Source organism: Eriocheir sinensis, unplaced genomic scaffold (assembly GCF_024679095.1).
Source record: "Eriocheir sinensis breed Jianghai 21 unplaced genomic scaffold, ASM2467909v1 Scaffold103, whole genome shotgun sequence".
Taxonomy (NCBI): domain Eukaryota; kingdom Metazoa; phylum Arthropoda; class Malacostraca; order Decapoda; family Varunidae; genus Eriocheir; species Eriocheir sinensis.
The window spans coordinates 52,631-77,500 of record NW_026110330.1 but is presented as its reverse complement, the minus strand read 5'-3'; the positions used below and the strand labels follow the sequence as shown (position 1 = coordinate 77,500).

Below are 24,870 nucleotides of genomic sequence, written 5' to 3'. Positions count from 1 at the left end.
GGCATAGAATCTGATCTCTTGCACGATATAGATTGTTACTTCAAGTCTCTCTCGCTCACTTATGTCCTGGGTGATAATTTTGGGGGTGATAGGGGAGCCATGCCCCCCCCCCCCAATAGTTTCTATATGGCCCTCGATGCCCCTAAAGTGCTTAACTACAAATAAATTCCCCGCCTGCACATACTTGCTCCACTCACTTCCCTCCCCCTCAAGTGATGACCCTGTGATGCCCTCCAGCCCCAAAAATCTGTCAAAAGTTCATCCTGCCGCCTCCTTCCCTTCCCTTCCTTCCTGGTAATGTAGCCCAGCAGTGCTTCCTCAGCCCTTCCCTGCACTGCCCTTGCATGTACAGAAAATTCCTCTTGAGATTTATCAAACACTGGCAAGGCAAAGTAAACTTTAGAAAACTAGTTACTCAAGATAATAATTTTGGAGTTTTGTTAAGTTTGTCACTACGTGATAGTGTTGTCAAGGTAATGGTAAATCAACCACAAACATTCCAACCTTCCTCCGGGGCTTGCTCTCCATTTAGTAATTACTACCACCCCCTCGGGGGGCACACACCCTATTTAAAAACCACTGACTTAAAGTTCCTGGACACACTGCACCAATGCAGTGAGGAAACCCTGCCTTGTGTCCTGCCTGAGTGGCAGGGTCACCAGGTCCCCTGAAGACATGACCAAAACTTGCAGTGTTGAGACAACCCGTGAGTGTGTCACTGCCTCAAGTGTGTCCAAGCAGCACCGGGCTCACACTTGCAGCCTGGGGTGCTGCCACAAGCTGGAGGTGAAGTGTAGGAGTAGTAGAAGTAGCAGCAGTGCAGGGCTGTACCCAGGCAAGTACAAGGAGGGTCTTTTCCACTAAGTGTGGACCACTGTGGCCGCCGGAAGAGGCCAGGTGACAGGGGAGCCAGCTGATGGCTTGGGATTTTGCAAAAATTGACATTTCTGTTGCATTTTCCTGATGACAAAATGAAAAACTGTGACTTGTCACAGTTTTTCATTTTTACTCTTAAGAAAGTGGACCTTTGAGCAGAGGGAGGGTCATCCGACCCCCTGACTCCCCATCCCCCCTGGGCACAGCCCTGCAGCAGCAGTGGTAGTGGTGGTGGAAGTGGCAGGCAGTTGTGTGCAAGGTTAAGACAGTGACTGAATGGCAGCCAGTCACCAACACATGGCGGCCAGGGCTGTCAAATCCTTCCTGGCAAAAATTCAACACTTTTTTTCAGTCCACTGACAGGCCGGCGGGCAGGCTGGTGGTGGTGGTGACGGTGGTGACGGTGGTGGTGGTGGTGGTGGTGGTGGCGGTGGTGTTGCACTGTACACTTATACAAAAAAAGTTTCATCTGGACATATTTGTGGGTGGAGGGGGAGGGGAAGGCTGGGGGAGGGAGGGGAGGGGAGGGCATGGGTGGGTGTGGGGTACACACGCATGGGTATCGTCTGTCAGTCTGTTGATGGCATAGGTGTACCGTACCTTGCATGACACACTACGTTTGAGTGGCCACGCATGATCCCTGCGGCGGCGGCGGTGGCGGCTGTGGCGCTCCTGGGGCGTGTGTGCGTGCGTGCGTGCGTCACCTACCTTCCTTCCTCTTCACATCTACAAACACTCTGACGCGTAACTTTTTTTTTTTTCCTTGTGACTCAATTACCGCGGGTCCTCGGCGCGATGCTTTCCTTCACACTCTTTGAATACTTTGTTTTGGGAGACTCGGGGAATTATTTTTTGGCTGCCGACCGAGGAAGGGAAACATTGGTCCTGCAAAGTGTGACCTCGGCAGCACTGACCTCTAGCTGACCTGTAAACCTTAGCGAACTGACATGACCTCTTGGGCTGACTGACTGACTGGGTGACTGACTAACTGGCTGGCTGGCTGACCTCATGACACCAAAGCTCACATCACATGACCAGGAATATGTTACTTGGCTCGGCAGCGCTGGTGGTTGCCTGCCGTCAAGGGTGCTCTCCCTCTCTCCCTCTCTCTCTCTCTCTCCCTCTGGACAAATGAAATGGGCCAGCTTTAGAAAAATGTCTAAAATTTATTTAAAACGTCGCCGTCGTCTTGGAAGTGTTAAAAATATCCTGCAACACCCGGCGAGTGTGTCTGTGTGTCTGTGTGTTGCGGGGGTCACAGCCACGAGGTAATGAGTCACCGCCCCGCGGGGCCGTCTTTCTGCCTGCCTGGGGTCCACACACACCACTGCCCCGCCACTGTCCACAGGAACACTTGCCCCGCCCCGCCCTCACACGCGCCACTAGTCCTCGTTCATGGGGCCGCCGCCGCTGCCAGCCCCGTCCTCTTCCTCCGGGGCGGGGGAGCCGTCCTCCTCCGCCCCGCTGTCCTCCGTGCCCTCATTGGGACGGCCGTCACCGTCGGCATAGGCCCCGCCATGCCCCGCCCCGTTGTCACTCATGGGGCTCATGTCTGCCCCGGCCTCCTGGGCCTCCATGGGGGCCTCCTCCTCGAACCGCTCCTCCATCTCCATGGCCGCCTCCACCGGGGCAGCCCGGGGCACCTCCGGGATTTCAGGCACGGCCGGGGCCATCTCCTCGTCCCGGGGAAAGTCCACGGGCTCTGGCCCCCCGGGGGACCCCATGGGGGACCCAGGGCAAGGCTCCTCTCTCACCATGGCCGATGGAGGGGAGGCTTGGCGGGGCGGGGAGGCCAACCGGGGCGGGGAGTCCTGTGGGACTGTGTGGGGTGGAGAGTCCTGAGGACACTCCTGGGGCGGGGAATCCTGCATGGCAGGCCGGGGCGGGGAATCCTGCATGACCGGTCGGGGCGGGGAGTCTTGCATGTCCGGTCTGGGAGGGGAATCCTGCGGGGCTGGCTGGGGCGGGGAGTCTGCTTGGGGAACAGTCTGGGGCGGGGAAGCCGGAGGCGGGGAGTCTTGTGGGGGGGAGGCCTGCATGGCGGGGCTGGGTGAGGGGCAGGCCGGCCGGGGCGGTGAGGCCTCTGGGGCAGGCTGGGCGGGGGAAGTGTGTGCTGCTGGGGCCTCCGCCTCCGGGGCTGCCTCCTGTAGGGCCTCCAGGGTCTGGGGAGGGAGGGAGGCCTCCCTGTCAGGCTGCTGGGGCGGGGCAGCCGGGGCAGCCTGGTCGTCCTTGGCGGCAGTGGTGAAGGGGTCGTACAGGTCCCTCTCCTTCCCGGGGCTGGCCACCTCCTTGTCCGGGGCAGCTGTGTCCTGCCCCGGCCCTGGCCCCGCCTCCTCCTCAGCGGGGGTTGGTGCCACAGCCTCGGGGTCTTTGGGGGAGCCGCCGCCCTGCGTTAGGCCCTCCCCCGGCGGGGCCACAGCCTTGTCTTGGTCTGGCTGGTGGTCGGGGCTGGGGCCACCCCCGCCCTCACCCTCCTGCTGCTGCTGGGGCTCCTTGTGGGTGTCCATGGGAGTGGGGTCTGGCCCCCTGGGGAGCAGTGGTTCCCTGGGGTGCTGGTGGGGCCCGGGGCCAGGGCCAGGTCCGGAGCCTGTTCCTGGGGCGAGGGGCGGGGTAGGCAGGGTGGAGCGCTGTGCCCAGGTGTCCCAGCCCCCCGAGGGGTCGTCGCCAACCTCCACCACCGCCTCCTCGCGTGGCGCCCACCGGGACTTCTCCCACGGCCGCCGCTCCTCGCGCCGCCGCCCCGCCGGGGACGGCTGCGGTGGTGGCGGCTGCTGCTGCTGCTGCTGCTGCTCTGCCTCGCGCCCCTTGGCCTCCCACGGACGCTCCTCTCGGGGCGGCCGGTCCTCCCGCCCGTCCCGGCCCCGGCTGTCCCGCCGTTCATCCCGGCCGCTGCTGCCCCGGTCATCGCGGGGCCGCTCGTCCCGGGAGCGGCTGTCTCTGTAGCGGTCGCCGCCGCGGGGCCGGTCGTCTCGGCCACCGCCCCGGTCGTCCCGGCGGTCATCGCGGCCCCGGTCACCCCGCAGGTCGTCCCGGGGCCGGTCGTCCCTGAAGCGGTCGTTGCGCTGGCGGTCGTCTCGGCCCCGATCGTCGCGGGGCCGCTCCTCCCTGGGCCTGTCCCGGGATCGCTCATCCAGTCCCCGCTCATCCATGCCCCGGTCCATGCCATGGTCCATGTCCCGGGGGCCCCGGTCGTCATCCCGGGGCAGGCGCTCCCTGTCCCTCTCGGCAGCCTCCCTGAAGCGCTCCAGCTCACCCTCGCGGCCCCGCTCCGGCTCGCCCCACAGACGCTCACCCAGGCCCTCGCGCCCACCGTGGGGCACATCGTGGCCCTGGAACCTGGGGCCGGGGCCACCTGGACCACCGGGACCACCAGGGCCGTCCATCCACAGACCTGCCGGCAAACACACACGTCAGCAACACACACACACACACACACACTAATGGTCAGGCATCATAAAAGTGTCACACCCACACACAGTACACTCCTAATTGTTACCAAACTGAAAGGAAAAATCAATTACCTGAACACTCCAACATCACACACGAGGCAGTGATAACCATATTGCATGACTCATCAAACCAACATACAGAAAATTGATTGAAGTGGAAATAATCCCATGAATACTATAACATAATTCAATCAATCAATCATTAGGAATATATCATGACTATTACCAGCTAATGAAATGGAGAGTAAACAAGTGATTAGAGGAAGATAATTAAAAGTATTAATCATGGGAATATTTAACCCAGTAGCAGCGGGGATCATGTTTCTTAATAAGAACATAAGAACATAAGAACGCAGGAGTCTACAAGAGGCCGCTCCTTTGACCCTGAGCTCCCGTGTATCTAACCCCACCAAATATCGCTGTCCATGAATTTATTTAATCTATTTTTTAATGTGACAACTGTATTGGCATTCACCACATGACTGCTAAGCCTATTCCACTCATCCACCACCCTGTTAGTAAACCAATTTTTGCCTATGTCCCTGTTGAATCTGAATTTATCCAGTTTAAACCCATTACTTCGTGTCCTACCCGGTTCTCTTACCAACAAAACCTGATGAATGTCTCCCTTATTAAAGCCCTTCATCCATTTATAAACCTCGATCATGTCTCCACGCACCCTTCGCCTTTCTAGAGAATGCAAGTTTAACTGTTTGAGTCCCTCCAAGCGAGAAAAATGAGAAAAAATCACCCTCACACAAACCATTTCATAATACATATCAAAGCATTTGTGATCAGATTATGTATCATCTATTTTTGGGGGGTTTATATCATGGCACAAATTTGGCCCGTCACTGCTACACGGTAAAGCCACAAATTTGGCCCGTCGCTGCTACACGGTAAAGCCACAAATTTGGCCCGTCGCTGCTACACGGTAAAGCCACAAATTTGGCCCGTCACTGCTACACGGTAAAGCCACAAATTTGGCCCGTCGCTGCTACACGGTAAAGCCACAAATTTGGCCCGTCACTGCTACACGGTAAAGCCACAAATTTGGCCCGTCGCTGCTACACGGTAAAGCCACAAATTTGGCCCGTCACTGCTACACGGTAAAGACACAAATTTGGCCCGTCGCTGCTACTGGGTTAACTGGCAGAAACCTAATTACACACACACACACACACACACACACACACACACACAATTAATAAAGAGGAAAAGCTAGTTACCAAATATATTAACCATTATATCAGTTACTTAATTGTTTGTTAAGGTCTATTTCAGTCATTACTTATCATTTATTAATTACTGTAAGACTTGAGTCATATTTTTCTTAGTCATAATATTAATACTTATTCTCATTAAACCTGTTCTTAATTCCACCATTACATCAATTTGTATCTTCATTATATTAGTCTTTTTTAATAATTATCTTTGCTATTTTAACTGTACTGATATTTCTATTTAATTATTTCATTGTATATGTTTTGTATTAGTGTATATTTTAACTTGAGAGAGAGAGAGAGAGAGAGAGAGAATTTTAACCTTAAAGAGAGATTTTATCCTTAGAGAGAGAATTTTATCCTTAGAGAGAGAGAGAGAGAGAGAGAGAGAATTTTAACCTTAGAGAAAGAGAGAGATTTTAACCAAAGAGAGAGAGAGAGAGAGAGTCCACATATATTTCAAGCCCCGCCCCGTCTCTCCCCTATACTCACCCGGTCTCTGCCCCGGCATGCCACCTGGGCCCCGCATGCCCCCGCCGCCCCCAGGTCCCCCCGGGAGGTCGCCCATCAGGGGGGGTCGTGTCCCCATCAACGATCCGATGTTCATGGGTGGAGGCCCCAAGAGACCCCGGGGCCCCTGGAACCCACCGGGGCCGTGCATCCCTCGGGGCCCGAACCCTGGGGGGGAGAAAGGGGGGGAGGTTAGTTACAGGAGGAAGTAATAATAATAATAATAATAATAATAATAACAATAATAATAATAATAATAATAATAATAATAATAATAATAATAATAACAATAATAATAATAATAATAATAATAAAAGAATTTCTAACACTAATATTACCACTAGTATCACACCCAGTGCCCCGCCCCGCCCCGCCATGGCACTCACCTGGACCCGTGTGTCCCGACATCATGCCGATTCCCATGGGTCCGAAGCCATCGCCCCGCATCCCCGTGTGGGTGTGTGGGGGACCTGGGGGGCGTCCCATCATCCCCGGGGGACCACCAGACCCCGCCCCGGGAGGTCCGAAGTTGACCGAGACGAAGTTGTTGAACGCCGCGGGGCCAACGGGGCCGTTGGGACCGCCGCCGCCGCTGCCGTCGGGGCGGAAGGTCGGAGGACCGTCGGGGTTTCGGCCAGCCTGGGGGAACCCTGGGGGTGGCCCCGAGAAGGCGTCCGGGTCGAAGCGCCCTGGGGGAGAGAAAAGGGAAGGGAGAGGAAAGGGAAGGAAGAGAAGGGAGAGAAAAGGGAGAGAAGGAAGAGGGAGAGAAAAGGAAGAGGGAGGGAAAAGGGAGAGGGAGAGAAAAGGGAGAGAAGAGGGAGAGAAAAGGGAAGGGAGAGAAGGAAGAGGAGAGAAGGAAGAGGAGAGGGAGAGAAGACGGAGAGAAAAGGAAGAGGAAAGAGAAGGAAAAGGGAGAGAAAAAGGAGGAAAGGGAAGAGGGGAGGAAAGAGGAGGAGGGAGAGAAAATGGAGGAAAGGGAGAGAAAATAAAATAAATAAAATAAATAATAATAATAATAATAACATATAATCATGAGGGATTTTTCAGTACACACACACACACACACACACACACACACACACACACACATACGCACACACACAAGACTTACCTCCATCTCTCCCTCTCTCTCTCTCCACGACTCCTCCTCTCTCCTCCCTCAAATCTCTCCCCACTCTCTCCCTCTCCCTCTCGTGGTCTCTCTCCCTCCTCTCCCTCTCGTAACGGTCCCGGGGCTCATGCTCAACCCCGCCCGCCCCGGCTGCCCCGCCCGAAGCGATGTTCCTCAGACGTTCCACCAGCCCCATCTTCTCCTCCTGCATAGGGGGCGATCTTCCGGGGCCAAGGAGCCGCTCGAATCTGGAGGGGCGGTCCCGGCGGCGTTCCCCCGGTGCCCCGCCCCGGTCCCTGTCGTCCTTCTCTTTGCTGGGGAGTCCGTTCTCTTTGCTGGTTTTCAGGGGGAGGTAAAGAAAATGGGTTAGAGAGAGAGAGAGAGGGGGGGGGAGAGAGAGAGAGAGAGAGAGAGAGAGAGAGAGAGAGAGAGAGAGAGAGAGATGATAGCAATTTTTATTTCTACCATTACTAGAGAAAAACACCCATTTCTTACCCCATTTCCCTATTCTAATATTTCCCCCATTTCCTATTTTCCTATTTCCCATCTCTCCATTTTTAACCTTCCCCATTTCTAAATTTATTCCTATTTCCTCTTCCTTCCATTCCCCCATTTCCCCTTCCCTATCACCCATACACCCCCATATCACACCCTCCCCCTCCCCCATACTCACCCCATGTCGGCCTTATCCACAGCATCCTCCATTTCAATATCCATGTCGTTTGAGTCATGCGACGGGGGCAACGGGGGCATCCCTCCCCCCGCCCCGCCCGCCCCGCCCCCAGCGTTGGTGTTGGAGGCCATGGTGGTGGCTGGCGGGGCTGCACTGGGGAGGTTGTTCTGGAGATCCCCGGCGTGACCCACTGAGGAGGAAAGGGGGGAGGGGAGGTTAGTGGAAGTTAGGTAAGGGGGGGAAGTTTGGCGTACTTGAAGTTTGGCGCACATGAAGTTTGGTGCACATAAAGGTTAGTGCACATGAAATTTAGCGTACATGAATTTTGGGATACATGAAGTTTGGCGTACATGAAGTTTGCCGCACATGAATTTTGGGACACATGAAATTTGGCGTACATGAAGTTTGGTGCACATGAATTTTGGGACACATGAATTTTGGCGTACATGAAATTTGGCATACATAAAGTTTATATGATAGGCATTTTCAGCAGTGTCACCGACAAGTCAAACAACAGTGGAAAAATTTGGGCGGCTTTTCCGATACCCTACGCCCCTGTCCACCCAGCAGTGAATGGGTACCAGGTATTAATCAGGGGTTGTGTCCCGTCTCCTGGGGTCTGTTCCCTTCTCCTATAATTCTTTCCCCTTCCGTCTCTCTCCGGCATATGACCACAGATGTTGCGCCCACTAAACAAAACTTCCCCTTCTGTCTCTCTCTGGCATATGACCACAGGTGTTGCACCCACTAAACAAAACTTTCCCTTCTCCTATAATTCCTTCCCCTTCTGTCTCTCTCCGGCATATGACCACAGATATTGCGCCCACTAAACAAAACTTTACAACTTGACTTGTCGGTGACACTACTGAAAACACCCTATGTGCGTATCTGCGTGCATACTTACTCTTATGTGCGAATGTGTACTTACTCATGGCCCTGTTTTGCATATTGGCCATGCTGACTGGGGGGGGCATTGCCCCGATGAGGGGCTGGCCCAGGATGGATGACACAGGGGGGTGCACGCCCAAGGGGGGGAGACCCAGGGGCGGCGGCACTCCCATAGGGGGCAGGTTGGGCGGCACGAACCCCTGGGGCAGCGGGGGCATTCCTCCAGGGCCAGGGCCAACCTGGGGCGCTGGGGGGGGAGAGAGATGGAGGGGTGAGTAAGGAATGGAGAGAGAGAGAGAGAGAGAGAGAGAGAGAGAGAAATGGGTAAAAAATCACACCCTTGATGCCCCGAAATGACCCCGAAATACCCCAGAACACTTACGGGGCATGTTGGGGAGACCGAATGGCGGGGGCAGCATATTCGGGGGCAGTCCCGGGGCGTTGTTGGGGATGGGGGGCGGTGGGCCATCCCTTGACACATCCTGCCCCTTCTCCACGGGGGGCGGGGGCATGGGGGGCAGCGGGGCGACGATATCCTGGCTACGGGTGTTGGGTGGATGCCCCGGCGGGACTGCGATGGGGACGAACCCTGGGGGCGGCCCGGGGGGTGGGGCGCCTTCAAGCCCGTATCGTCCTGGGGGAATGGGAGAAAAAATGGGGTAAGAAATGGGTTGCGTGGAAATGGGTGAATGATATGGGTGGGAAATGGGGTTTAAGAAATGGGTGAGAAAAGGGTTGAGTGGAAATGGGCATGGAAATGGGTGAATGATATGGGTGGGAAATGGAGTAAGAAATGGGTTGGGTGGAAATGGGTGTGGAAATGGGGAATGATATGGGTAGGAAATGTTGTAAGAAATGGGTTGGGTGGAAGTGGGTGAATGATATGGGTGGGAAATGGAGTAAGAAATGGGTTGGGTGGAAATGGGTGAGAAATGGGTGAATGATATGGGTGGGAAATGGGCATAGCTGGGCGTTATCACGATACTTTATTGCTGATAACAAAATCGGGTTATCGGCCATCCACTACTTATATATATATATATCGGTATCTTCATTACTTTTGTATCCAAAATAGTGATAATCGATACTTTTTTCCGCCTCAGAAAAAAAAACATCGTCTCCTCCCTACTGTGTCCCGGGCGCTCGGTGTTGTATGAAAAACTTTGGGGTATGAATTATCTTCAGTGAGGAGATTTCATACTTAGATCACAACATTAAAACACTAGCTTATTTTTTTTTATGCTAGACTCAAAAATCACTATATCAAAGAGAAAAATCATTTAACTTTGCCCAAAAATGATTATTCACTGCCTGAAATTTGTGATCCCGTTGTAAACAGAGAACGGTGGCTTGTGTTATCACGTGGTGGTGTGGTGCGTGGCCTCTCAGCTGCGCCTCGAGTGACGTAGTGAGTGCCAGTTTTCCGGTTCCCAGTGCTTTACTGAAGTGACTGTTAAAGTGTTGATGGTGATTAGTAAGAATAAGTGAACAAGTAGTGATGGGCCAGTTCACGAGAGACCAGTGTTTGTAAGTAGACGGTGGGGACGCCAAATAACACACCACGGTTCAGGCGTTTCAACGTGTGGTTTTCAGGTTTAGTAAGTTTTATAAAATACAGATAATGAAAATTTTAATTCATCTATGTTTTTTATCTGAAATATCAATATAGTATCGTTTTCGCCTATCGGACTTATCGCTGGCTAGTATATCGGAATTGTGGATTTATATCGGGTATCGGTTATCGCCTATATTTGTCTCTCCAGTTAACGAATATCGGTTATCCATTGTCAGTTATCGGGAATAAGGTTTTCTGTTATCGTGCCCAGCTATGGAAATGGGTGTGTATGGGTGGGAAATGGATTCAGGAAATGAGCTAGGCAATGCAGGTTAAGTTAAAATTATCACATTATCTCTATCCTAATCCCTACTGAAGTTATCCTAATATATCCTGCAAGAGTCATCCAATCCCTCACCTCTATTCTTCAAAGTTAGATAAGTTCAGATTCAACAAGGACACAGGCAAGAAGTGGTTTACCAATGCTCGTGGGTGAGTGGAACAGGCCTGGCAGTCATGTGGTGAGTGCCAAAACTGTCGATACATTCAGGAAGAGATTGGATAAAGTCATGGATAGTGAGGTCAGGTAAGGTTAGGGTCACAGGAGCTGCCTTGTATAGACCTACTGATAGGCCTCTTGTAGACTCCTTAAAATATTTTCTCTTCCACAGAATCCTATGAACTGTTGACCCCTGGACTGTGGATTTCCTACAAGATGACCTCACCAAGCTACAGGAGTGGAACAAAAAGTGGCTGCTACAATTCAGTGAAGAAAAATGTAAAGTTCTGCACGCCAATACCACATGGGAAACACTCCACTATCCACCACAGAGGCAGAGAAGGACCCGAGAGTGTATGTTACCAGGCTACCAGTGAAGGGATATCCAGCACACCAATACCACATGGGAAACACTCCACTATCCACCACAGAGGCAAAGAAAGACCTGGGAGTGTATGTTACCAGGCTACCAGTGAAGGGATATCCAGCACACCAATACCACATGGGAAACACTCCACTATCCACCACAGAGGCTGAGAAAGACCTGGGAGTGTATGTTACCAGGCTACCAGTGAAGGGATATCCAGCACACCAATACCACATGGGAAACACTCCACTATCCACCACAGAGAAAGACCTGGGAGTGTATGTTACCAGGCTACCAGTGAAGGGATATCCAGCACACCAATACCACATGGGAAACACTCCACTATCCACCACAGAGAAAGACCAGACTATATGTTACCAGGCTACCAGTGAAAGCCAAATCCGTGCCAATCGCAGCGGACGGGTAAAAGCTATCCTATCCCTGACAAACCCGTCCCTCCCCCCCTCCCCCCCAACACCCACCTCTCAGCCAATCTGGTACCGTCTCCTCGTCAATCATCCCCCCTTCCTCCAGGTTGTCCAGGTCGATGCTGCTCATGGTCACCAGCTTGTGGAAGGGTATGTAGGAACAGCCCACCTCGACCTCCCAGTAATCCTTGAACTCCTTGCCTTTCACACCCTTCCCGGGGGCCCATGCGAGGGTGATGGCCTTGTTCTGTGGGGTGAGAAGGGTGATGGGAGAGAGAGAGAGGGGTGAGGAGGAAGGGGAGAGAAAGAGAGAGAGGGGAAGGAAAGGAGGGAGAGAAAATAAGGAAATAAATTAAATAATGTAAATATATTGTTACACACACACACACACACACACACACACACATACATACATACAGACCCATTCTCTCTCTCTCTCTCTCACTCTCTGTCTAACACACGCACACACACACACACACACACACACAAAATCCCTCTTTCAGATACACTCCCTCTCTCGAAAACACACACACACACACACACACACACACACACACATACAGACACAGTCTCTCTCTCTCTCGCTCTCTCACACACACACACACACACACACACACACACACACACACACTCACAAAATCTTTCCCATACACTCCCTCTCTCGAAAACACACACACACACACACATACAGACCCATTCTCTCTCTCTCTCGCTCTCTCTCTCTCACACACACACACACACACACACACACACTCACAAAATCTCTTTCTCATACTCTCCCTCTCTCGAAAACACACACACACACACACACACACAAAATCCCTCTTTCTCATACTCTCCCTCTCTCGAAAACACACACACACAGTCACACACAATCTCCCTCTCTCTCCCTCCCTTCCCTTCCTCCTCCTCCTCCTCCTCTATACATACATGCATCTTGTGGTTCTTGAGCTTGGAGAGGGCCCGGGACGCATCCTGACGTCGGTTCATGCAGATAAATGCGCAGCCTCTCGGTGGTATGAGGTCAATGCTTACAATGTCCCCGTACTCTCCGAAGGTGTCCGAGAGCTCTTCTTGATGGACCAGCTGTGGGGGAGGAGAGGAGGAGGAGGAGGAGGAGGTGGCAGAAGACATTAGTAATAGAGAAAATTAAGGAGGAGAAGAGATAAAATTAGAAGATGAGGAGGAGGAGGAGGAGAAGGAAGAGAGGAGGAGGAGGAGGAGGAGGAGGAGGCAGAAGACAACAGTAACAGAGAATATTAAGAAGAAGGAGAAGAGATAAAATTAGAGGAGGAGGAGGAGGAGGAAGAGGAGGAGAGGAAGAAACAGCAATGAAAACAAAGAAATTCAAGGAGGAGGAAGAAGAGGAGAACAAGGAAGAAGAAAGAGGAAGAGGAAGAAGAGGAGGAGGAAGAAGAGGAGGAGGAAGGAGGAAGATTGAATGAGTGACCTGCTATATACAAATTGCTCCTATCAATATATCACAGTTAATACAGTTGTCCCTCAAATAGTACAGTTACAGTTTTAAATGGACTGTCAGAGAAGATTTTTTAAGGATTTTAAAATTTCCCGCTGGCCTCACCAAGTAGCCCTGGGGTGAGAGACAACACTGTTCTACCAGACCGTCACCCATGCACATCCCCTCAGTCCGAGTCTGTGCACAGCCTCACCTACGCTTCTCCATTACCACATAACATAACATGGGACCCAAGACACAACCCAAAACACCTGGTTAAGTATCCCAAAGCGTTCAAGAAAGGTGTTCACTTTGCAGAAGAATTAAGATTTAGAAGTTATGTTTTGGTATAAGTTAACTGAGTGACTGTGTGTAGGGGGTCAGCATAGGTCAAGCAAGACTCGTAAATCACAGAACGCATACTCGAAATAAAATCCACATGCCTTACAACGCACTGGGTCCAACCGCGACACCCCCTCAGGACAGCTTCCCGGCGCTATACACAGGACTTAGCACTAAACAACTCACACACAAACGAACGCACTAACACACCTTCGACAGATGTCCGACCCATAGCGTTGTTGAGCAGACACTCAGATGTTCCTTCTTCACTGGGGGTAGGCCTCTCTTTTTTCTCTCTCTCTCTTTCTCTCGCTCTCGCTCCCGCTCTCGCTCTTTCTCCGGGTCGAGCTTCTCCTTCTCCCTCTCCTTGTCCCGGTCCCGGTCCCTGTCCCGGTCTCTGTCTCTCCGGTCCCTGTCTCTTTCTCTGTCTCTGTCTCTGGACCGTGATCTGTTTGGGGGAGATAGATAGATAGATAGATAGATAGATAGATGGGAAGGGAGTGAAAGGAAGGAAAGAGAGAGAGAGAGAGAGAGAGAGAGAGAGCGAGTAGAGATTAATAAGCAAATAAATTATAGATTAAAAAATATATATGTCATCAACCTCTTCCTCCTCCTCCTTCTTCCTCTTCCTCTTCTTCCTCCTCCTCTCTCTCTTCCTTTCCTTAGATTTCCTCCTCTTCTTCTTCCTCTTCCTTCCTTCCCTTATTCCTCCTCCTTCCTTCTCTTCTTCCTCTTCCTCCTCCTCCTTCCTCCTCTTCCTTCCTTTCCTTCCCTTCCCTTAGATTTCCTCCTCCTCCTCCTCTTCTTCTTCTTCCTTCCTCCTCCTCCTCTTCCTTCCTTTCCTTCCCTTAGATTTCCTCCTCCTCCTCCTCTTCTTCATTTCTTCCCTTCCTTCCTCCTCCTCCTCCTCTTCAATCATTTCCTTACTTCCTCCTCCTTCCTTCTCTTCTTCCTCTTCCTTCCTCCTCCTCCTCCTCTTCCTTCCTTCCCTTCCCTTCCTTCCCTTTCCATCCCTCCTCCTCCTCTTCTTCCTTACCTCCTCCTCCGCGACCTCGACGACGACCTCCGACCTCTTGACCTCGAGCGCGACCTCCTGTGGCGCGACCGTGACCTCGACCGCGACCTTGACCTGGTCCGCCGTCTTCGCCTTGACCTTGACCTCGATCTTGACCTTGATCGTCGCCGTCTTTCTGAGTCCCTGTCCTCGTGGTGACTGGGGGGAGGAGAGGGGGGGGGGTCAGTATGGGGGTAGGGGGCAGAGGGGGGGGTTAGTATGGGGGAAGGGGGTGTGGAGGGGAGAGAGGAGTTACACTAGAGAGAGAGAGAGAGAGAGAGAGAGAGAGAGAGAGAGAGAGAAACAGGAGAAAGAGAGAGAGAGAGAGAGAGAGAGAGGAGGAGGAAGAGGAAAAAACACACAAAATTAAACAAAACTCCTCCTCCTCCTCCTCTTCTTCTTCTTCTTCTTCCTCCTCCTCCTCCTCCTCTTCAAATGTAAGTGGTAGGTTCCTTAACACACAAACACTAACAACTTGTGTATATATACAGGCCTACCACTGTTACTCTGTCTCCCTTATAATTTCAGCCAGGGTACTTTACACAAGGCTGGGGTAAGCATGGGAGAGGAGGAGGAGGAGGAGGAGGAGGAGGAAGGAAGAGGAGGGGGTTGAACACACACACACACTACTACTACTACTACTACTACCACTACTACTACTACTATTACTTACATTTCTTTGACGTCATCCGAGTCATCCGAATGCTCTCCTTCCTCCCTGGGGCTTTTCGGCTTCTCCGGGGGCGGGTGAACCTGGCTGTAGTCCAGGGCCGGGGGGGGCACTGCCAGCGGGGGGGCGGGGGCCATTCCACCCATGTACGGGGCGGGGGGCAGGTACCCAGGGGGAGGCTGGGAGGTGTCCACAGTTAGGAAGGGGAGCGATCGCCCATCGTAGTCACCTGGAAATGGGTGGATATGGGTGAGTGTGATATGGGTGTTTTTGATATGGGTGAATGATATGTGTGTTTTTGATATGGGTGAATGATATGGGTGTTTTTGATATGGGTGAGTGATATGGGTGAGTGATATGGGTGAATGATATGGGTGTTTGTGATATGGGTGAATGATATGGGTGTTTGTGATATGGGTGAATGATATGGGTGTTTTTGATATGGGTGAGTGATATGAGTGAATGATATGGGTGAGTGACATGGGTGTTTTTGATATGGGTGAGTGACATGGGTGTTTTTTATATGGGGGTGATGTGGATGGGAAATGGATGAAATGGGTATATGAAATGGGTATATGAAACGGGTTTAGGATATGGGTGAATGACATGGGTGTAAAATGGGTGAATGACATGGGTGTGGTAAGTGATGGGTAACTGGGAGCATATGGAAGGGGGTGCGTTGCTTCACTCGCCACCTGGAAATGTGTTTGGGAAATGTGTGGGAAATAATAATAATAATAATAATAATAATAATAGTAATAATAATAATAATAATAAAAATGAGAAATATTTGAGAGAGAGAGAGAGAGAGAGAGAGAGAGAGAGAGAGAGAGAGAGAGAGAGAGAGAGAGATGCAATTAATTAAAGAAAGGGAATAGAAAAAATAATAATAATAATAATAATAATAATAATAATAATAATAATAATAATAAAACAAATAACAAGAACAGCCGCCAGCCGCCACTCACCCGCATTCGCCAGTCCGGGAATCCCTTGTGACTTGACCTCATCCACGTTGGGGGGGACCATACCGGCGGCTGCAGCAGCGGCGGCGGCTGCGGCGGCCATACCAGCGGCGGCTCCCCCATCGTCCTGCTGAGCCGCCGCAGCCGCCGCCGCCGCTGCTGCTGGCTGCTTCATGAGGATCTGCTGAATCTGCTGTATGAGGCTGGGGTCAAGATTGGTCACAGCAGCACTCATGACCTGGCTTGACACGCTGGTCACTGGCACGGGCTGGGGGGGAAGGGGGGGGGGGGTCAGTTAGGTAAGGCAGTGATGGGTAAGATCATTGGGGTAAGGAGGAGGGAAGGGGAGGGTCAGTTAGGTAAGGCAGTGATGGGTAAGGTCATTGGGGTAAGGAGGGAAGGGGAGGTCAGTTAGGTAAGGTCCTTGGGGTAAGGAGGAGGGAAGGGGAGAGGGGTCAGTTAGGTAAGGCAGTGATGGGTAAGGTCATTGGGGTAAGGAGGAGGGAAGGGGGGAGGGGTCAGTTAGGTAAGGTCATTGGGGTAAGGAGGAGGGAAGGGGAGAGGGGTCAGTTAGGTAAGGCAGTGATGGGTAAGGTCAGTGGGGTAAGGAGGAGGAAGGGGGAGGGTCAGTTAGGTAAGGTCATTGGGGTAAGGAGGAGGGAAGGGGGGAGGGGTCAGTTAGGTAAGGTCATTGGGGTAAGGAGGAGGGAAGGGGGGAGGGGTCAGATAGGTAAGGTCATTGCGGTAAGGAGGAGGGGAGGGGAGAGGGGTCAGTTAGGTAGGGTCATTGGGGTAAGGAGGAGGGAGGGAGGGGGTCAGTTAGGTCAGGCATTGATAGGTAAGGTCATTGGGGTAAGGAAGGGGGGGAAGGGGTCAGCTAGGTAAGGCATTGATAGGTAAAGATATCAAGGTAAGGTTAAGGTAAGGAGGAAAGGGAGGAAGGAGGGAGAGGAGGAGGAGGAGGAGGAGGAGGAGGAGGAGGAGGAGGAGGAGCAGGCATTGATGGGTAAGGATATCAAGGTAAGGATGATTCATTGGGGTAAGGAGGAGGAAACGGAGGGAGGAGGAAAGAGGGGAGGAGAAAGGAGAGAAGGAGACAGAGTTGGAGAGAGGAGGAAAGGGAGGAAGGTAGAAGAGGAGGAGGAGGAGGGGAAGAGAAGGAAGGAAGGAAGAGGTGGAGAGAAGGAAGGAAGGAGGAAGGGAGGAGAGAAGGAAGGAAGGGAAGGAGGAAGGAAGGAGGTGGAGAGAAGGAGAGAAGAGAAGGAAGGAAGGAAGAGAAGGTCACATACACACACACACACACACACACACACACACACACACACACACACACACACACACACACAAACTCACCTGCTGTCCGACCCCATGACCCATTCGCCCATCATCCATCTGAGGGGTGAGGCTTCCGGGGGGCGGCCCACCCATCCCGCCGTCCTGGGGGCCGCCGCGCCCCCCCCCGCCACCCCCACCGCCCCCTCCTTGACCCGGGGTGCCCTGGGGGTGGTCGCCGGATTGGTGCGGGTGATGGGTCTTGGCTTTGGAGGCCTTCTGGGTGATCTGCAGGGTGACCTCCTTCTGAATGGGGTGGTTGGGGTCGGCCAGGTCAAAGAGAGGCTGGATGACCTCCTCGGCGAAGACCTGGTTCTTCTGCCACAGGTTCAAGACACGTATGACCTTGCTCTGGGGGGGGAAGGAGGGGGGGAGGGGGAGAATATAATTAATAGATATATAGATAGATAGATAGATAGAGAGAGAATATGAGAAATTGTAAAAAAAGAGAGAATTTGAGAGAGAGAGAGAGAGAGAGAGAGAGAGAGAGAGAGAGAGAGAGAGAGAGAGAGAGAGAGAGAGAGAGAGAGAGAGAGAGAGAGAGAGAGAGAGAGAGAGAGAGAGAGAGAGAGAGAGAGAAAGAGCGAGAGGAGAATCATGAGAGAGAATTAAAAAGAGCGAATTTGAGAGAGAAAACAAGAGAGAGAGAGAGAGAGAGAGAGCGAAAAAGAGCGAGAGAAATTATAACACAAAACCAGATATCACAACCACGACCACCACCACAACCACCAAAACCACCATAACCACTACCACCACCACCACCACCACCACCACTGACCTTATCCTCCTGGGGGCACTTGAACAGGTAGAAGAAGGTCACCAGGATATTCTTTGCAAAACGGGGCGCGAACACATCTTTCTCAATGCCGAACTGGTGTCTGCTCTGCCTTACAATGCTGTCTATTACGTACAGGCCCGGGATCTTGTACTCGGTTTTGCACTGGGGGGGAGAGAGAGGGGAGATGGGGAGATTAATGCATGGGGAGGAGATGGGGAGGATGAAGAAGGAGAGAGAGGAGGAGGAGGAGAAGGGATTATATTGTTGTAGATGGTATGGGAGATCTTGTACTAGGGAGAGAGAGAGGGGAGATGGGGAGATTAATGCATGGGGAGGAGATGGGGAGGATAGGAAGAAGGAGAGAGAGAAGGAGGAGGAGGAGAAGGGATTATATTGTTGTAGATGGTATGGGAGATCTTGTACTAGGGAGAGAGAGAGGGGAGATGGGGAGATTAATGCATGGGGAGGAGATGGGGAGGATAGGAAGAAGGGAGGAAGAGGAGGAGGAGGAGGAGGAGAAGGGATTATATTGTTGTAGATGGTATGGGAGATCTTGTACTAGGGAGAGAGAGAGGGGAGATGGGGAGATTAATGCATGGGGAGGAGATGGGAGGATAGGAAGAAGGAGAGAGGAGGAGGAGGAGGAGGAGAAGGGATTATATTGTTGTAGATGGTATGGGAGATCTTGTACTGGGGAGAGAGAGAGGGGAGATGGGGAGATTAATGCATGGGGAGGAGATGGGGAGGATAGGAAGAAGGAGAGAGAGAAGGAGGAGGAGGAGAAGGGATTATATTGTTGTAGATGGTATGGGAGATCTTGTACTAGGGAGAGAGAGAGGGGAGATGGGGAGATTAAGGCATGGGGAGGATAGGAAGATGATGAAACAGAGGAGGAGGAGGAGGAGGAGAAGGGATTATATTGTTGTAGATGGTATGGGAGATCTTGTACTAGGGAGAGAGAGAGGGGAGATGGGGAGATTAGTGCATGGGGAGGATAGGAAGATGATGAAACAGAGGAGGAGGAGGAGGAGGAGAAGGGATATATTGTAGAAAGTAAGAGAGAGTGGATATGGGAGGTTTTGTACTGGGGAGAGAAAGGGGAGATGGGGAGATTAATGCATGGGGAGGAGATGGGGAGGATAGGAAGAAGGAGAGAGAAGGAGGAGGAGGAGGAGAAGGGATTATATTGTTGTAGATGGTATGGGAGATCTTGTACTAGGGAGAGAGAGAGGGGAGATGGGGAGATTAATGCATGGGGAGGAGATGGGGAGATTAATGCATGGGGAGGAGATGGGAGGATAGGAAGAAGGGAGGAAGAGGAGGAGGAGGAGAAGGGATTATATTGTTGTAGATGGTATGGGAGATCTTGTACTAGGGAGAGAAAGGGGAGATGGGGAGATTAATGCATGGGGAGGAGATGGGGAGGATAGGAAGAAGGGAGGAAGAGGAGGAGGAGGAGGAGAAGGGATTATATTGTTGTCGATGGTATGGGAGATCTTGTACTAGGGAGAGATGGGGAGATTAGTGCATGGGGAGGAGATGGGAGACAGAGGAGGAGGAGGAGGAGGAGGAGGAGAAGGGATATATTGCAGGAAGTAAGAGAGATAGGGGAGATCTTGTACTGGGGGGAGAGAGTGGGGAGATGGGGAGATTAGTACATCGATAACCCCTCTTTTACTTCCCCTCCTTCCTCCTCTTCCTCCCTTCTAAAATACATCAATAACCCCTCCTTCCTTCCCTTCCTTCCCCCCTTCTAAAATACATCAATAACCCTTCCTTTCCTTCCCTTCCTTCCCCCTCTCCCTCCCTTCTAAAATACATCAATAACCCAGTAAATAATAAACACACAGGCTACATACACACTTAACAATACAACACCATTATCCTCACCTTCTGTATGAACTTCTCGACGCTCTGAACCACATGCTTGTAGAATTTTATGGCCCTTATGGCGCCCTTGGTTATGGCCGTCATCTTGGCCTTGGAGATTGGCGGCTTGCACTCGTACAGGCCCGCCAACTGTTGGGGGAGAGGTGAGTTACAGAGGAAGGGTCACACTACCACCAGGGTCATGAAACTACCCCTGGAAAGGCACACAACCTCGTATGAAAGCCTTGTTAAATGTGTATTTTTTTAGGTTCACGGTACAGAGGAAGGGTCACACTACCACCAGGGTCATGAAACTACCCCTGGAAATGCACACAACCTCCTATGAAAGCCTTGTTAAATGTGTGTTTCTTTAGGTTCACGGTACAGAGGAAGGGTCACACTACCACCAGGGTCATGAAACTACCCCTGGAAATGCCCCCCACAAACTCCTATGAAAGCCTTGTTAAATGTGTGTTTCTTTAGGTTCATGTCACAGTACAGAGGAAGGGTCACACTACCACCAGGGTCATAAAGCTACCGCTGGGAATGTATTAAACTCCTATGAAAGCCTTGTTAAATGTGTGTTTCTTTAGGTTCACGGTACAGAGGAAGGGTCACACTACCACCAGGGTCATAAAACTACCCCTGGGAATGCACACAACCTCCTATGAAAGCCTTGTTAAATGTGTGTTTCTTTAGGTTCACGGTACAGAGGAAGGGTCACACTACCACCAGGGTCACGAAACTACCCCTGGAAATGCTCACAAACTCCAATGAAAACCTTGTTAAATGTGTGTTTCTTTAGGGTCACAGTACAGAGGAAGGGTCACACTACCACCAGGGTCATGAAACTACCCCTGGAAATGCCCACAACAAACTCCTATGAAAGCCTTGTCAAATGTGTGTTTCTTTAGGTTCATGGTACAGAGGAAGGGTCACACTACCACCAGGGTCATAAAACTACCCCTGGAAATGCCCACAACAAACTCCTATGAAAGCCTTGTCAAATATGTGTACTTGGGAGCTGAATGTGACCCTTAGATGATTCCACCATTCACATCAACTCTTTCCAAAGGGCAAATCAATCAATCAGGTCGATCAGGTTAAATAATGTTAGGTTTGGCTAGTTTAAATCTACTTGGCGTGCAGCGTGGGGCAGCGGTAATAGACAGCGCAGCACAGGACAGGGCAGTGGTAGTCCATTGTACGCGGGGCAGTGTTGCGAGAAATACCTCCTCACAGAAACAAGTGTCCCTGCTATTCAATACGCATGCACCCTGGGGGAACACACAGCAGGAAAAACATTAATTTGCCTGGTTTTGTTCTGGTTTGTCCACTTGTGATCTTTGTGAGCTGTGCAGTGAGTGAAATATGGAAACAGTAAGCAAGTTGAACCTCTCTGAGAGCTATTTTGCGGCTGCAGCGGCGGGACACAACAGGCATTGAGAAGTCAGTCATTCAGTGGTGTCCGGAGAAAACAGTAATTCCGTAATAAACAGCATCACATTTTGTACAGAAATAGGCAGAGTCTTAAGGTATCCGTTTCACTGATAATTAACTATTTTTATTTTTAGGCCAATTATTATTATTATTATTATTTAATTATATGTTAATTGGGGTTGTTCCGAGGTGGGTCTGTGCAATTTACGGCAGAATTTGTAGAATATTTTTTTCAGTTTTTCCACCTTTAAAAAAAATCATAACTAGTCGTACAGTTTTTATCCAATTGACATGGTTTCCTAACACTGTATACAACATTGTATTGTTTGCATTTGGAAGACAAATTTTTTTGATAAGATATATAAAAGTCAGGAAAAAAATAATTTTATATATTTTTTCCCCCAAAAAAATCCTACAGTGAAATTCATAATTTACGCAAGTTTGAAGATATAGAGCAAAAATTTGGCTTCGGAATTTACATCTTTTAACGCTCTTTCTTTTGGTGAAAAAACTTTTTTGATACATTGAGAACTTTTGAAGTAGTTTTGCATTGTGTGCGAGCAACTTAAGAATGGAGAAAAAGACACTTGTCTAAATGGTGATCTCTATCACTCTGTGTGACCGGTGCTGGAGGCTGTGCAGGTCTTGGAGAGTTTCCTGCACCAAGTATTACTCCCAGGCATCCAGAACCCTTCTTTTACAAGGATGTCCATTTTTGACAGGAGTATCAGGAGGTGCCAGCTGCCCCCAACACCAGGCTGGGATGTTGTAGTGGCTGTAGAGGTTCCTCGTGTCCCTGGCTGCCTCCTCCTGGCAGCTATAGCACATTCTCTCCTCTTCTGGGCCTTCTTAGAGGGTCGTAGCATGTTTATGAACAATACTGCGAGATTTCTGCAGGGAAATGCTGCATACCCCACGCGTGACAAAGGCAGGTTGATAGCTGAGACGTGTGAGGAAGCAGAGCATCACACGGAATACCACACGTACGCACATGAGGGCTCAGCGCTCTGAGACGCGCTGGCGCAGTAAATACGGGCAATAAAACATTTTTTGCGACCCAATTTATCTATGTTAATAAAAAGGCCCAGCTTTCTATAATTCTACGGAATTTTTTCGCAGAAATCGATCTTTTGGAGGTAAACCCTTGAAACAGACCCCTTAAAATTAACAGGCTACCCTCTCATCAATAATCCCCATGTTAAACATATCTTGCTCAACTCTGCTATAAAACACACACACACACACACACACACATCATTGCTCTGGGCCAATTTTCTCAAACATTTTGGGCTCACACACACACACACACACACACACACACATCATTGCTCTGGGCCAATTTTCTCAAACATTTTGGGCTCACACACACACACACACACACACACACACACACACACAGATTCGACGAGGCTTTGGGTGGAGGTTGTTGTTAGTATTGCTACGGGTAGTTTTAACCCCTTCACTACGGCCGGGCCAAAACAGCGCTGCGCCAAATTTCAAATGTCGCTATTGAATATAATAAGTTTTCAGCCATAAACTCAACACAATCATCATGTATTATATATGAAAACATGCAGAATTAAATGGTGCACATAAAGAAACATAAATGAATTGATAACTTTGAGATAAAAGCATATTGTTAAAATAACTCGTATATTGGCTAAAACGAGCCAGGACACAGTTTGCACGTCCTCGGATATGGTACGGGGCACGCAAGGATGCAGGATACGCGTCCTAGTGTTGAAGGGGTTAAGAAACACTACTACCTAGTTAAAATTAGTAGGCTACCCTCTCCTCAACAATACCAATGTTAATCATACCTTGCTTAACTCTGCTATACAACTCACACACACACACACACACATACACACACACACACACATCACTGCTCTGGGCTAACATTTTCAAACATTTCAGGACACACACACACACACACACACACACACACACACACACACACACACATATTTGACGAGGCTTTGATAGAGGTTGTGTTAGTATGTCCACGGGTAGTTTTAAAAGCCATGTACCCTCAGATTAAACCCATTTCACACATATTATACCCATTTCACCCATATTACACCCATTTCACCCATATATTACACCCATTTCACCCACATATTACACCATATATTAATGCTGGGTTCATATAAGAAGCATGAGGGAGGTAGATATGCCTAACACATAATTACTCTAGAATTACACCCACCTTGAAATCTTACTGCTATATGAAGTTTATGCGCACACGCTCATCCATATACGCACATGAGCACTTTCACACGCACACAAATACACACACTCTCCCCAACGCACACACACGCACACATACATGCCCAACAGTATTTCTCTAGAATCACACCCACCTCCCTGTGAAAGACACCTTGGTACACACACGCACACATGTACACACACACGCACATAAGCTCTCCCCCACGCACACAAATACACACACGCCCTCCCCCACGCACATAGCCGGCCCCAGCATCCCCTCGTCACACGCACACACGTACACACACACGCACATGAGCACTCCCCCACGTACACAAACGCACACAGGCCCTCCCACACGCACACAAACGCACATACATACACACAAACCATTCTCCACGCACACAAACATATACGAACGCACACACACACGTACATGAACATTCCCCCACGTACACACACACGCACATAGGCTCTCCCACACGCACACAAACGCACATAGGCCCTTCCACACGCACACAAACGCACATACACACACACAAACACACATACAAGCGCGCATATGCACACGCACACACGTACACAAACGCACATACACGCACACAGGCCCTCCCCCACGCACACAAACACACATACACGCACACAAACGCACATACGCACACACAAACACGCACATACACACACACGCTTGAATTCCCAGCCTCCAGTTAAGGGCCCGCTAAAGTCCCCGCTAAACCCTTATTTCTCCCCTTTCTGGCCCTTTATCTCCCCTTTTCCCTAGTGTTTTATATTACCTCCGCGTTGAAGGACTTGACGGCGTCCATGGCGGCGGCTCCACGCGCTCCAGGAGGCTTAAAAACACAAAATAATTAAATATACACTCCGGCATCACTGGCCGCCATGTTTGGAGCCGCTGGACTATAGACGACGTGAGCTTGAACTTGATCTGGGTGTCACAGGGGAATTTGGTCTCGGTCTTGGCTGCCATTTTCGGTTCCTGGTTCTTATTGATCTTGATGTCACAGGGGACTGACCCTCGGCTATGGTTCTAATTGGTCTTGATTCCTCTTAGTTCTTGGTTCCTCTTGGTTCCCGTCTCCTCTTGGTTGTTATTCTACCTCTTGGTCTCGGTCTTGGCTCTCCTCCGCCTCCTCTGACCCGCGTGGACTCCTAAACA

At 50.7% G+C, this 24,870-nt stretch overlaps 1 protein-coding gene across 3 annotated transcripts; it reads right to left on the bottom strand.

Moving 5' to 3' along the window:
* Window positions 1-2,022: 2,022 nt before the first annotated feature.
* Window positions 2,023-24,653, bottom strand: LOC126988994 (SR-related and CTD-associated factor 4-like). Of its 3 annotated transcripts, none has more exons than XM_050847459.1 (17): window positions 24,488-24,653; window positions 20,067-20,195; window positions 18,177-18,338; window positions 17,420-17,749; window positions 16,070-16,334; window positions 15,105-15,330; window positions 14,414-14,590; window positions 13,588-13,825; window positions 12,510-12,665; window positions 11,634-11,826; window positions 9,113-9,364; window positions 8,747-8,977; window positions 7,843-8,032; window positions 7,170-7,504; window positions 6,445-6,747; window positions 6,041-6,226; window positions 2,023-4,267 (listed from the first exon to the last, which is right to left on the bottom strand). In XM_050847459.1, exons 1-17 carry the CDS (start codon window positions 24,515-24,517, stop codon window positions 2,259-2,261), a joined length of 5,412 nt encoding a protein of 1,803 aa, XP_050703416.1. In that variant the 5' UTR covers window positions 24,518-24,653; the 3' UTR covers window positions 2,023-2,258. The 3 variants fall into 3 exon arrangements, with proteins under 3 accessions (XP_050703416.1, XP_050703417.1, XP_050703418.1); XM_050847460.1 differs by having other exon boundaries at window positions 8,771-8,977; XM_050847461.1 differs by lacking the exon at window positions 24,488-24,653 and adding an exon at window positions 23,695-23,861.
* Between the last annotated feature and the right edge of the window lie 217 nt (window positions 24,654-24,870).

Bases quoted from the DNA above. Each gene is read 5' to 3' on its own strand.
- LOC126988994 (XM_050847459.1), bottom strand. From the start codon at position 24,517: ATGGACGCCGTCAAGTCCTTCAACGCGGAG. The intron at 20,196-24,487 runs GTAATATAAAAC...CTCCCCCAACAG, and splicing joins TCAAGTCCTTCAACGCGGAG to TTGGCGGGCCTGTACGAGTG. The intron at 14,591-15,104 runs GTAAGTAATAGT...TCCTCCCCCCAG, and splicing joins TCGGATGACGTCAAAGAAAT to TCACCACGAGGACAGGGACT.